This window comes from Microtus pennsylvanicus, chromosome X (assembly GCF_037038515.1).
Source record: "Microtus pennsylvanicus isolate mMicPen1 chromosome X, mMicPen1.hap1, whole genome shotgun sequence".
Lineage (NCBI taxonomy): Eukaryota > Metazoa > Chordata > Mammalia > Rodentia > Cricetidae > Microtus > Microtus pennsylvanicus.
In genome coordinates, this window is record NC_134601.1 from 22,849,529 (window position 1) to 22,864,338 (window position 14,810).

At 35.0% G+C, this 14,810-nt stretch overlaps 1 protein-coding gene across 3 annotated transcripts in view; it reads left to right on the plus strand.

Annotated features, from left to right (window-relative positions):
- Diaph2 (diaphanous related formin 2) overlaps window positions 1–14,810 on the plus strand; it is a 736,918-nt gene that overhangs the window by 348,348 nt on the left and 373,760 nt on the right. For all 3 annotated transcript variants that reach the window (XM_075958584.1, XM_075958587.1, XM_075958586.1), the window contains one exon: window positions 649–750. In XM_075958584.1, the coding sequence (XP_075814699.1) occupies window positions 649–750 (102 nt within the window). The remainder of the gene's footprint in view (window positions 1–648; window positions 751–14,810) is intronic.

The following is a 14,810-nucleotide window of genomic DNA, read 5'->3' on the forward strand; positions in this document are numbered from 1 at the left end:
ACCATTTTAGCTAGCAGCTTCAAAGTTGGTCTTGATGCAGAATTTATGGGAAATGACAACAGAGACATTCTGAGATGCTGGATCACCTGGGCTACATGTCTTTATTGGTAGCTGGTCCCTTTTTTTTTTTCTGAAAACTCAAACATTTAACGGCAATATATGTAGTTGTATTAACACAGGTATGGAACCTGTGTTGTGTACAATACAGCAAAAGATAAATTTTTTGTTCTCTGTGTAACCAGAGACAGCTCATTCCTTTCCTAACTGCTCAGACCTGAATAATCACACAGAAGCTATATTAATTACAATACTGTTCAGCCAATGATTCAGGCTTATTTCTAGCTAGCTCTTACATTTTGAATTAACCCATTTCTATTAATCTATGTATGGGCACAAGAGTGTGGCTTACTGGTAAGGATCCAGCATCTGTCTCCTTCAGCAGCTACATGGTGTGTCCCTGACAACTCTCTCAATATATCTCTGTTCGGATTTCCTACCTGGCTTTACCCTGCAAAACCAGGTGTTATTTTTCATTGAAAGTTTGTTTTTTAAAATATGCTTGGTTGAGTTGTCTATGCATGTTTAAAAACTTACTGATGAATCACTAACCACTAACTTTTTATGCTATTTTTTTCTTTTTTTTTTTAGAATCTTGTTAAACATCTTCCTGAGCAGAATGTACTCCGAGAACTAGCAGAGCTTAAGAATGAATATGATGATCTCTGTGAGCCTGAGCAGTTTGGTGTTGTGGTATGTATTGATCACAAAGGCTTAAGAATATACTTCTAACAAACAGAAGAAACATATTAGTTGATTTCTTTTACTTTATAACTACATAATTAAATATAATATTGACTTAGAAAAAAATCTTTACTTATAGCATTGTGGTATTGAAAAGTAAATATGTTACATGTTAAGTTCACATAAAACATCAAAGCATCATGAAATAGTCTCTTCAAAAGTAATGATATTTTATGATATTAATACATGCAAAATAGTATGTAATACATTGAATAATTTTTCCCTTCAGATCTGAATGTTAGAATAACCCCCTTGAAAACTTAGGCTGAAATAAAATAATATCTAGGGAAATTAACAAAAAAAACTAGTAACTATTTTTACTGTATATATTGTATCAGAAAAATCACAAGTATTTTAAAATATTCTAGAGTGTCAATAATTGATTGAGAGCTTGCACTGTGTTATTTCCATCAGGACATATAACTTAAAGTACCTCATGTAGTTTAATCATTTCTCTTCATCCCCATCATTTTAAATGACACTAAATGATTAAGTATGAAGACTATTGTCATATATCTTAAAATACCAGAAGCCTGCTCTTCAAGTAATTAGCCAGAAAGAAAGTATAAAGGATATTGAAATTACTTTCTTTGAATAAATCCTACTTTTTTTTCCAGAACTGGAGACTGAACCCACAGCTTTATGCTTCTTAGGCAAGTGCTCTACCACACAGCTAAAACTCCAACCCCTAAAAGCTAGTTGTTTTTTTTTTAAAAAAAAAAAACCTCAGTGTTCAGGACTGTGTTTATTTGCTATATGACTGTGTAGTTTACTCGGACTTCCTGATTTTTTTTTCCATTTGTAAATCCAATTGATACTTTTTAAATTATCATTTGACCTGTTTCATCGAAAATGTTCCATAATGTTTCAAATTCTTACATGCTAGAGTTCATCAGATTTCTTGCTTCAGTTTTAAAATCTTTTTAATCTAAAACTCTATTAGATAGGAGTATGCTCTTTTTAGTATATATAATAAACATTAGTCCATATTTAAAATTCTTTGATTTTAGGGCATGCTGTTGCCTACATTAATATAGAAAGATTTGTCAAATCCTTGAAAAGGAAACTATACAAGCAAATTTGAGATCAGATAGAACATATAATGGACCTGGGGGAACATATTTCTCTTATTTTTACATCAGCTCTATTCGTCAACTGAATTGGCTCTGTATTATTTATTAACTAGTGGCATTTTAGCAGAGTGCTAAATAATAAAATTTGTAGCCCCAAATTCACACTTGAAACCTAAGCAGCTCAGATCCATCTTATAATTGAAGCAGGGCTATCCACCATCTGAGATTTCAGCTGCATCATGATGGTTATGAGCTTTACAGTAGGTACACAACGCAGTTTCTCAGAAACCATTTTTTTTCCTCAGTGCAGTTTATCTAGGAAGATGTATTAGTTTTCCAAGCAAGTCCTTCAAGAGGAATATCCTTGGTACCTCACTGAGGAAATGAAATTTGCAGGGGCGGGGGGAGCATAAAAAGCAATATAACTTCTGAACTAAAGGCAAAAATAGAAAATGGAAGAGAGTTCTTGTTTATACACATAAACATAAATATTTAAGGCTGTATGTACATGAATTCTCCATGTTTCCATGTTTACTCTCACTCTATTTTGCTCTATCTCTGCTTGGATGGGGTCAGAAAGAATCTAGAACATTACTAAGTAGTTTATACTATGTAAACTGCCTAAGATTATCAACTGAGACTTATTAAAAAAGTTTAGACACACACTTTTTAAAGATTATATATATTGTTCATTATGTAATAATACTCTTAATAATAATAATAATTAACAATAACCTTAGTCTTTTAAAGTTAAGTACAGTCTCTAGTGTAAAATTGGCAGTGAATGTTTGTTGAGTTATAAGCAATCTTTTAGACAAAAATGTGAGCCAGACATTTTATAAATATAGAAAAGTAAAATATGAACTAAAATATTATCAAATTAAATTAATCTTGTGAGAATATACTATCTTACTATTTAACCCTTAAATTTATATCAGCAGCTAATAGAAATAGACGTTTGGAAAGTACAATCCTTCTCACTAATGAGAGAACCCCATCTTGGGAACGCTCCTGTCCTCAGCTTTCTTCACCCAGTGCCAATGTTATTTACTATATTCATATTAAAATTTATATTTATGACTTCAGTATGAAAACCCTTCAGTGCTTCCCTGACTTCAAAGTAAGATTCTAGCTCTCCATTCTCCTTATGTCTTTCATTCCTTACCATTTCTTCTGTCTGTATATCCCTTCTTTTTTTTTGAGTCAGAAAAGAAAGGCTATTCATTTTTATTTTTATTTATTTATTAAAGATTTCTGTCTCTTCCCTGCCACCGCCTCCCATTTCCCTCCCCCTCCCCCAATCAAGTCCCCCTCCCTCGTCAGCCCAAAGAGCAATCAGGGTTCCCTGCCTTGTGGGAATTCCAAGGACCACCCACCTCCATCCAGGTCTAGTAAGGTGAGCATCCAAACTGCCTTGGCTCCCACAAAGCCAGTACATGCAGTAGGATCAAAAACCCATTGCCATTGTTCTTGAGTTCTCAGTAGTCCTCATTGTCCGCTATGTTCAGCAAGTCCGGTTTTATCCCAGGCTTTTTCAGACCCAGGCCAGCTGGCCTTGGTGAGTTCCCGATAGAACATCCCCATTGTCTCAGTGTGTGGGTGCACCCCTCGTGGCCCTGAGTTCCTTGCTTGTGCTCTCTCTCCTTCTGCTCCTGATTTGGACCTTGAGATTTCTGTCCGGTGCTCCCATGTGGGTCATATATCCCTTCTTTTCAAACTACCACAAACTCTTTCTTGCCAATGGCATGACAAACTTCAGGACCTCCAGAGTCTCTTCTGCCTTTAAAGTTGCTTTGTTTTTTCTATCACCCAGGCTAGTTTCTAACTTATGGTTTTAAGCTAGTCTCCTGTCTGCATCTCTTTAGTAACCAAGACTGTAGTTACTCAACATTGTTCTATTTGTTGTTTTGTTGCTCTGAGGCCTGTATTGCAGAATAGAGCTCTGCTCTCCCTCCCCCTCTTTATTTATGCATTCTTTTTGAAGTGTCAGGAAAGGAGATGGCCTATTTTTATTATTAATAGTACTATTACAATGTTACTGATAACAAAAGCTTACTAAAGTATTTTATGCTAACACTTTTACATGGGCCATATTTTAAGTAATATTTTCAATTTGTTCCTTGGAAAACTTCATACATATATATAATATATTTTAGTCACTTCTGTCCACTGTTGCCTCCATCAAATTCCTCCAAGTGCTAACCCTCATCTCCTTCCCAACTTCATGTCTTCCCTTTTGTTATCAATAATGCCTGAGTTCAATTTGTTCAGTCTATATGCACACGGCTGTGGAGTTAGCCTGAGAGGTGTGGGCAATTTACCAGTGCCTTATCAACTCATAGCATTGTGGTTACTTAGGTCATGTTTGCACAAGGTCAAACCAGTCAAAGTATTCATGCTCTCTTATGATTTGTAAGGTAAAGTTTGATACTGTTATTATCTCCGTACTATTACTGTGGAACTGAGGCAAGCCAAACTCCAGTAACTGTTCCAGGGTTGGATAGTAAATAGTAGAATTCAGTTAGAATTCACAGTCAGTGCTTTTAGGCACTGTGATTTACTGAAGAAAGTCGGAGGAGAATATGATGAGATTGATGCTCTAGTCTAGGCACTATCTCTGCTTTGGGCATTACTATCCCATCTAATTCCAGACAGCATTATTTCTTGCTTACTATAATGGTGGTGTTTCTCTTTCTGCTTCAATTTGTCAGTCTACTATGACCTTCTCGTCAAGAAAATAAATCTTCTCACTTGCTGCCTAAAATGGGTGGATAGATGGTTAAATTATAATGTATCACTGACCTGAGGATTCTGTTAATTACTCTCTTTCTGTTACCTCTCATCAGTTTCTTCAGAAGTTGCCACTTGCTCTATGGCCTTACTTGTCATTCACTCTTCAATCACTAACAATTAGAAGTTTGCCTTAAATTGTGCATTGAAGTTGATCAATAAAAGTTATTATTTCCTATTCAAAACTCAAATATGCTTCAGATCTACACTCCATCTGTACTGCCATTGCCATAGTCTGGAGAAGAATAATTATTTGCTGTAATTGTTACCATACACTTTTAACTGCTTCCTACCTAAACTTTAGCTCTTCTCATAATCAGTCTCATTTTAATGTCTCTATGTAGATTGTATTTGTATTGCTTATTAGTTACTTCCTAAAACAATAGTGTGATGTGGGATTCCCCTTTGTATGCTGTGAATACCTCTAGTTAATGAATAGAGAATCTGCCTTGGCCTGTGAAAAGGTAGAGTAGAGCTAGGCAGAGAAAAGAAGGCTGAATGATGGGAGAAAAAAGGCGGAGTCGGGAGATGCTATGTAGCTGCTGCAGAGAACGTCTAAACGAGCCCCAACCTTGCCAGTAAGACAGAGCCATGTAGCAATATACAGATTAATAGAAATGGGTTAAATTCAGATGTAACAGTTAGCCAATAAGAAGCTAGAGCTAATAAACCAGGCAGTGATTTTCTTAATACAGTTTCTGTGTGGTTATTTCGGGGCTGAACAGCAGGGATCAAACAAGCGGCCTCTTACAACACTAATGGCACGGTATTTGTATTCCTTCCATTCTTTCTTCCTTCCTTATTTTCTATGTTCTTTTCTATGTCTGCATGTGTGGAAACTGGATTCAACATTAGGTTATTTTTTATGTCATTTTCTGCCTTTGTTTTTGAGACAGGGTCGCTATGGACTTCGAGTTCATTGCTTTAGATAGGCTGGTTGGCCAGTCTGACACCAGGATTTGTCCTTCTCTGCTCTCCTCGGTGCTGCCTGTACAGATATGTGTCTCTGTGACTTTCCATGGGACTGAACTTAGATCTTGTGTTTACACAGCAAATATTTGCCCACTGCAATATATTTTAGACTGATCTTAACCTATCAGGCACATTTTGGCCTAGCACCTGCCAATCTTTCTTAGTTTTAGGCATTAAACTTGTGTGTGAACTGAACTCTTGCTTCTTGTACATCAGCCATATTGAACTTCATTTTTTATGTGCTTGAATTCATTCTCTTTCATGTGCTATCACCCCTGATTCCTGTTGAAAATCAGCTTTGATGAAACCCATTCGTTCTAGGGTAGGAGCATGAGGATTAAGCAAATTGAACAGAGATATAAGAAATATAAGAGACAAAAAACACAGAACAGCATCAAAAGGGACATTCACTGAATGTGCTGCCTTTATTTTCACATGCTTGTATACTTCACTCCAAAAGGAGGGTGGGAATGCAACAGACTTCATTAGCATGGAATAAGAAAGAGTCTTGAATTCTTCGACCTTTGGTCCAGGTGAAACGGATCCACTTCTATACCCAAAAATTTGCCTAGCTGTCAAAAGTAGTTTGATCAAGCCAGGCATGATGGCACGTGCCTTTAATTCCAGCACTTGGTAAGGAGAGGTAAGTGGATGTCTATAAATTCGAGGCTAGCCTGGTCTACAGAGCGAGTTCCAGGACATCCATGGTTATTACACAAAGAAACATTGTCTTGAAAAACAAACTAAACAAAACAAAATAGGCCTATCTTTTAAAATCTCAGAGTCTTCTTTAAAATTTCCTTTCTAGAAAGTAATAATTTTACTATTTTTGAGTTTATTTGTTGAACATGTTCTCTTAGATTATAAATTATATAAGTAGATGAACTATATTAATGTTATTCAAGTTATGTATCTATCAAATCATTGTTGAATCTGTTTGCCATTCTTGTCTTACTCTCCATTCATATGGCAGTTTCTAACATTGACAGATTCATTGTGTGTGTGGAATATTTTCTTATCTTTCTCTCTTAAACAATGAGAATTTTATTGTTGCTTTTATTTCAGTGTTCAGTAGTGGCCCACTACACTGTAGAATTTTCATAAATACCTAACTCTCTAGATAACAATCACGTCTTATCAGCTAGGACAAGATGTGTATTATACATTTGATTATTCCTTCTCTATTAATTAAAATATTATCACCAAAAAGAAACAATGAAGTGTTTCTGGTTAAGATTTTTTAAGGAGAGAAAATAAGACTTGTCTGAGTCAGTCCCTTGGTTGGTGAGCTTTAACCTTTTCACTTTTGTAAATTGTCAGAATCTTGGGTTTACTTATAATCACTTGTAATCTACTGGGAGAAAAAAAAGCATAGGAGGGAATTAAGAAGAAACAAACAAACAATATCAAGCTGAAGATATTCCCTCCATGTGGAGGCAGACCTCCCAGCAAGTGAGACATGCTACGTCCTATACCTTCTATGATCAATAATCTTCTTTAAAGGGTGGATTGGCTACATAGCTTCCCACTGACTTGTCCTCTAACTTACCTCCTACAGAACTGAATTTGGTACATCCATTGTAATTATGTGCTGTACCTTTACTGGAAGAAAAGCACAGATCTTTGAAAGCTCTGGCCATCAGAATCCCCAGCTGGAGCTTTTAATTGCTTCCGAGTATGTCTGCAGCTCAGCTGTTCTCAAGTCTCAGAGCTGTGGAAATTCCCACTTGTCGTGCACTGGGGATGGAGACCCATACTGTGTGTATCTATTAAACTAGCATGTCTTCTGAGAAAAGAAGGCAATAATTAGTTCTCTTAGTAATCAGTACTTTTGTTTTTCTGACTTCAAAATTACCCATATTTTTCAATTAAAACCATTCTCAAGCTATAATCTAGTAAAAGAGATGTTTCAATAGCTTCGTTCATATAAATCTTTAATGAACAGAACAGATTATATTACTGACAGAACAATGATTTTTTTCTTATTTCTTTTGCATAAAAATATGGAGGCAAAAAGAGTAAGAAATAGAACTATAACCTCGATTTGCTTTAATTGTTTTAAAGCCTCTAAAGAGCTTATTAACCCTGTTCAAGAGAGCTTCGCCAGGTGAAAGGGGGGTTGATAAAAAGCTTTTCCCTTCCTATGTAATATCAAAAGCAATTAATTTAGAAAAAAAAATTGTAGGTCCAAGTTTATATTAATATTACATCGTTTCCTGGGTTTGCATATTCATTGTGAAATATTCACATGTTTCTTTATCAGTGTTTTCAGCGTTTTAATGTGTAATGCCTGGTGTTTCTGTTTTCATTTTTTTTGCACATATGAATGATAGCTCTTACTTGTAGATGAGCTTAATGTTATCTGAAAAAAATTAAGTTTAAAAGCCAGGGAGTGGTGGTGCACACCTTTAATCTCAGCACTTGGGAAGCAAAGGTGAGGGGATCTATGTGAGTTTGAAGCCATCCTCGTCTATAATAGATAGTTCCAAGACTGTCAGGGCTTCACAGAGAAATCCTGTCCCATAAGAAACAACAACAACAAAACCAATTTAATATTTTTGATCAAGTAAAAAAAGTCACCATGAGTCATTCTCATTACTGTTTATTCATTAACTTCTCATTTTAATCCATGCTCATGACAGAATTGTTTATTTTGTTTATTTCAGTCACCTTTTGTAATAAAACAAGGGAAAATAAAACCACATGAAAATTGGATAGTCACAGGAGGTCAATGGCTGTCGAGTAATTCTGTAATTGATTACTTTTCATTAAATTTAAAAATATCAAAACTTTACCCTCATATTTTTTCCTTTATGTCTTTAATTCCCTAATAGAATAGCAAAGATCCACAGCAATTTTAATAGTTATTTGTGGCCTCCATTACGTTTTTTGACAAGAATATTTTGAAATTCTTATCCAACTTCTCAGTGAGATTCCTCCAAGTTTACGGTGTCTTTGGGGGCAAACACTGTTATTGTGTTCTGCCCTATACTAAAGACTAGTGGATATTTCTCAATGCATAATTTCCACATATCACTATCTTTGGGGAAATATTCACTATCAGTACATCATTATTTTTCTGATGTAAAGTCAGTTTTCTCAACACTTTATTTTTTAAAGCTTCAATTCACAGATTAACCATGGCTCTCATCTCTCATGACAGCTAACGTGCAAACATTTCCCATTTTCTACATATATGAGAAATTCTCGTATTGATTATTTTGTCCAGGTACTGGATTTAGTGCAGGGAGTAAAACAATGACTCGGAGAGTCCCTGCCCTTGAAGAACTTATTGTGTATTAGAAGATAAAAGTATTCATTTAATAGAGAATCTCAAAGGTATCTGCTTCCTTCCTGCAATTCCAGACAGAATTTTGTCAGTAATTGCTTCTGAATCTCACTTAGACAGGCAGTTCTGTCAACCTAATAATACTCCATCCTTGAATATGACCAAATTCATTCCCTTTACTATAGTAAAATACAAATAAACATTTTGTAAATTTAGGAGATAGTGCCTCTTAATAATGACTATTTCTTAATATCCATTTAATAATTGCAACAAATTCTATTATTTTCAAAAGACTAAAGTTTCAATTATATTCACATATGATAGGCATTAATAAAAGGTGATATGAATAACCCTAAAAGTTTCATGATATTCTTCTTGTTCATACATGATATTTAGCACTGCTAATTCTTTTTTACTTATTTTTTATTGAAAATTTCCACCTCCTTCCCTCCTCCTACTTCCCTCTCCTCTTCCCATTCCCCCTCCCCCCCTCCAGTCCAAGGAGCAGCACTGCTCCTTCTTATCTTTTTTTTTCCTGTGCATTCCTGTAGTATTTTGGTATTAAATCCATACTCATCAGCTTTATAGTTATGCAGTGTATACAATTCAAATGATATCAATGAAACTGTGCCTACCTCTTTGGCAAAATAACCCACTTGTAGTGCTCCCACTAAACCTTTCAATGTCCTTTTTTTAAAAAATATAGTTTCAGATCAGCTGAAGAAATGAGAGTCGCTTCGTGTAATTTGATAGACAAGTAACTTGCAATACAAATAAATCCGCTTCATAATACAACACCCTGGTCAGCATCCCAAAGCACTTCAAGGAATGAATTATAAAACAAAAGATGCCAGTCAGGTAAAATGCTGTGAGGGACCACAACAACAAACCAAACATACGTTTCAGCAGTGTTTCTGCTTTATTTACTATATTATATCACTTAGGAGCACTCAAGCTCAAGTGCCTTTATGAGACACAAGCCTTTTAATAGTACTATAAGTGGCTGGGGATATAGCTCAGTGCTTCCTATTATTTCTAAGCTTGACTATCCATGCTATTCCTTTACACAGCAAAACCCTCTGATGACAGTTCAGCTTTTGTCTATCAGCATATACTGGTCTGATTGTAAAGTTCACACTTAAGACTAAAATAATCCTATTGCCATGTTCTAGACATAGTAATGGTTGGTTAGAAATATCCCAGAATGACTTCACTTTCTCTGTAGTATCTTGATTCTTTTTCAAGGATGCACTTTAAGTTATAACATGTTAAATAGTAAATGTCTATTATGATTGAAAAATGGATAAATGGAGAATGATAATTTCAGTCTACCCAGTGAATAATAGGCCACATTTTTTTTGGCTTTTCGAGACAGGGTTTCTCTGTAGCTTTGGTGCCTGTCCCAGAACTAGCTCTTGTAGACTAGGCTGGCCTCGAATTCCCAGAGATCCTCCTGCCTCGGCCTCCCGAGTGCTGGGATTAAAGGCGTGCACCACCACCGCCCAGCCTAGGCCTCCTCAGTAATTTTGTCTTCCAAAGAATCTATTCATATAAGTATTAAATCCAATTTTATTTCAAAACTTTAATAGGTACTACTGTAATGACAAAAACTCCATATATGAATGAAGTCATATTATTCCCTAGACATAAAGGTATCATTTTAGAGGGGAAAATTTAGAGGAATTAGAGAAATCAGTGAGAGTGTTTAAAATATTAACATATTATAATAAAGTGTAATATATATATATATATATATATATATATATATATATATATATAAAACTTTAGTTAAAATGATATACATTGCCAATAAAAGACATGTTAAATGTGGGCAATAGTAATGTTAGGTAGTACTGTATGACCAATATGAGTAACTGGTACATTATTTCAAGATTGAGACTCTTAATACACAGAGGCTAATAGTGTCATTGTTAATAAAAATGTGCAATATTAACAGAAGAAAATGACCAACCAAAGTCACTTCAATGATAATTATAAAAAATCAGAGTAACAGGAAATATTTTAACATGCTCATATTTGCATCTAGAATACTTCATTCTATATGTCTACAACTTAGAAAAAATTCACAGGAATTTTCCTGAATTTTCAAATTTGGAAACTGAAGATTGCAAAACTAGGCAGACTATTTTTACATAGAGGATTATTTTTGAGACATCATAGACTGTACTCTATCTGCCTGTGCTATCTTTTTTCGTCTTTGATTAGCTTACTGGTACATAGATCACAGGAGAGGAGAAGCACATTTATCTCTCCACAACCCCCATAACAAAAGAACAAACATTAAACAATACAACATCAATACCAAATTCAACTTTTCAAGTTACTTTATTTTTATTGTATATATGTGTCTGTGCCTGTTTATGTGTGTGGGCACTGAGTGTAGGACAGAGGCAACAGATACTCTGGAAATAGAATTATTTCCTGTGAGCCACTTGTTCTGAGTGCTTAGAAGGCAACTTGTGTCTTCTGGAAGAACAGTAAGTTCTTCAAACTACTGAGTCATTTCTTTAGGCTCTCATTAAACTGTCATTAATGCTAACTTTGTTGGAATAACCAAATTAACGCCTTGATACTACTGTTTGACTTTCTTTTCCCATAGCTAGTTAGTTACCACATACTGTTATTTTTTCCTTAATTCTTTCTCATTCATCTTTTCCTTTCTATTCCTGTTATAAATCAGTACTTGTTTCTTGGGACATTTTTATACCTACCTTATTGGTGATTTCCCTGACACTCGTCATTCAGTCAATCACAGCACAGTTCTGGTTTCTAATAATGCTTAAGGGACAATGTATTATAATTATATATTACTTGGTTTCCTGTTGCTGTGATAAAACATCATGGCTAAAAGCAAATAATGAGAAGAATGAGTTTATTTGGCTTACGTTTCCATAAAGATAAACGTCCTTGACAGTAAGGAGGGGCAATGGCAGAAAGCTGAAAGCACACGTACTCCCCCACAATTCCGCAGCAGAGGGAGTGAACAAGAAGTGAAGGGAGACTATAAACACATACAGTCTTCCTCCAGTGATGTACTTCTTGAAGCCGAGCCACACTTCATAAACCTCCCCAAGCAGCTTTCGCAATGGGAAACAAAGGGTTAAATGTCTGAGCCTATGGCGCATGTCTCATTCAAACCATCACACATACATAGTTGCACTGTAAAGACAGCAGACTTTTCCTAGGATCACTTTGAGAATTAAATCACTCAAGCAGAAAAAATTCTGACAAAGTTCTCAAGAAGCATTAATGGCTGTTATCGCTATACCTATTCTTACTGAGAATTATTTGTTGACTATACTATTTCTGTTAAAAAAATGAATAAAATAAAATTCAAAGTCAGAGATTGTAGGTCAGGAATTGAAATAGAGACACATGACAGAAGAAAATATAAATGCATATATGTGTAATTAGTAATAAACAAGGACTGAAAGCTTTTGCATAGCTTGCGAAGGTTTTCATTCCTTTTTGACTCTGAACCAATGGCACTTTGTTGAATTGAGAACTCACCCAGAATGTAGATGGCATCATCCATTTAAATAGGGTGCAAGACCAATTAAACAAGAAAAAGGAAGAAACATAGATGAGTATCAGCATTCTTTTCTTTCTGCTTCCTGGCTGTAAATACAATGTGAAATACCACCTAGTGTTCCCACTATCATGTTGTCCCTCTCATGATGAAGCGAACCCTCAGCCTTTGTACCAGGGTATGTATGCTGTTCTCCTTTACATTGCCTTTGGTTCGATATTTGATCACACAAACAAGAAAGTAGCTAATGTAATAAGCTGTGCCCTAAACATATGACAATACACAGTAGGCAGACTACTGAAGCAGGCCAGTTGTAAGATGAAAGAAGAAATGATGTAGGGAGAGATATGGAGACAGACAGAAAAATTGTGACTGGGTAATACATACAGAATTTGATTTTCTACACATTTACACAGAAAGGGGCATCTACATGTTAGAGACAGACTTTGATGTCATTAGCTTTCAGTTTCATGTACTTTTGCATTGACTCTACATTGTTTTTCATATCAATCTAACATAAACGTGTTCTAATGTAACTTCTTTCTACCATTTTCTTTAGGTCTGTTTTCTGTCTGTACACATATGTAAGTGCACACTCAAGTCAAAATGTATTTATTTTCTCTGTTGTGAAGCTTTTATTAAACATTGACGTTCTCAGTATAAAGTTTTTTTTCCTTTCAGCAAATTTCTTTAGAACTCAATTTCTCATTGTCTATCTAGAATTGTGCATCTGTTTTATTGTCAGCTGTGGTTTTCATGTGCCAATGTTATGATTTTCCAGATAAATGTAAGCATTTTAAAACAGGTAGTATACTTTGTCCTTGTCATGGGAATGATGAAGAAACAAGAGGGCAATTTGTATACTTTAAACAAAATAATCCAAAGTGATGAGAGCTATGTGTATACTTTATCAGGGCAATATTATCTCCATTCTTATATATTTCTGCCTGGAGAAAGTATGAAAACAGAATTCACTGAAGTTAAGAGTTCAAATAGAGAGAGGCAGATATCCATCATTAATAGGCAAGTTAATCTCAAAGGAGAGTCAGACAACTGTGTTGCTTCACTATTAGAGCTAGTATGGTTTACTCAGTAATTCATGTGTAGCTTTTGAAGGTATATTACTTACCTTTCTCATAAATGTGATAAAATATCTGACAGAACTGATATAAGGGAGGCAAGGTTTCATTTGCTTTATATTTTCGGGTTTTAGTCCATCATGGAAAGGGAAGGCATGGCAGGACAGATCGGTTCATGGTGGTAGGTGTATGTGGCAAAGGCTGTCCACAACATGGTAGACCAGGAAGAAAGTGTGTGACAGTTGTGTACCCTTCCAAACCCTGCACCCATTGACTCACTTCCCACAGCTGAGTCATACTTAAAGGTTCCTCAACTTTCCAAATAGTGCCAACAGCTAGAAAACAAGTACTCAGAACTTAAGTACATGGAACATAACAGAGTATTCAACGTAAAGGTTCTTTGTGATTTAAATCAGTTGCCTGTAACATCACCTTCTAAAAAGCTGAGATGGAATCAGCAAAAGTCAAAGGTAAGCCTTGGGTACAAAGTGAAGACATGTTTAAAACAAAAAGACATTGTTAATACTTTCAATGAATTTTATACTTGCAGATATCTCAGTGCCTAGTCTGTGCTCAGCATTTGTCTATGAAAAACTAAACTACACATGCAAAATTCAGTATGATTAGTATATTTAATAATTTCTTTTCATTGTGTTTGCATAAAATGCTCCTGTGGGTCTAGTCTACACCCATCCCCTTTTCAGATTTCATTTGGTAAATGGAAAATAATTAATTTGGAGTCAAAGGAAATTCAAACCTCAGAATAATTATTATTGGGGCTATACCAAAGGGAATTTGGTATGCGCATCAATAATCTTACAAAAAAGTAATTAAAACCCAAGTTGAACTGTTTTGAGAAAAAACAACATAAAAAATTGAATGATATGTTAACAGTAACATTTGACATGTAGGTAAAATTATTTAGAACAAATTTAAAATTTAAATATTCACTATATTTTATGAAAAGAAATTTCACAGTTAGTCTTCATTAATGCCCTAGTTTCAAAACTATACCAACAGATAATTTCTTAGGAAATATTACATCTACATTTTTGACTGTCATGAACACCCACTGTCTATGACATATATACATATACATTCAATTCAATTTTATGCGTATAAGTTTTCCTATTTCATCTCAGGGATATATTTTGACTATATGCTATGTGTGACTAAAGGTTTTGCAATGAACATGTAGAAACTGTTCACCCTCAGCTGTATTTTATCAGATTATAACCATGATGACTGCTTCTGAT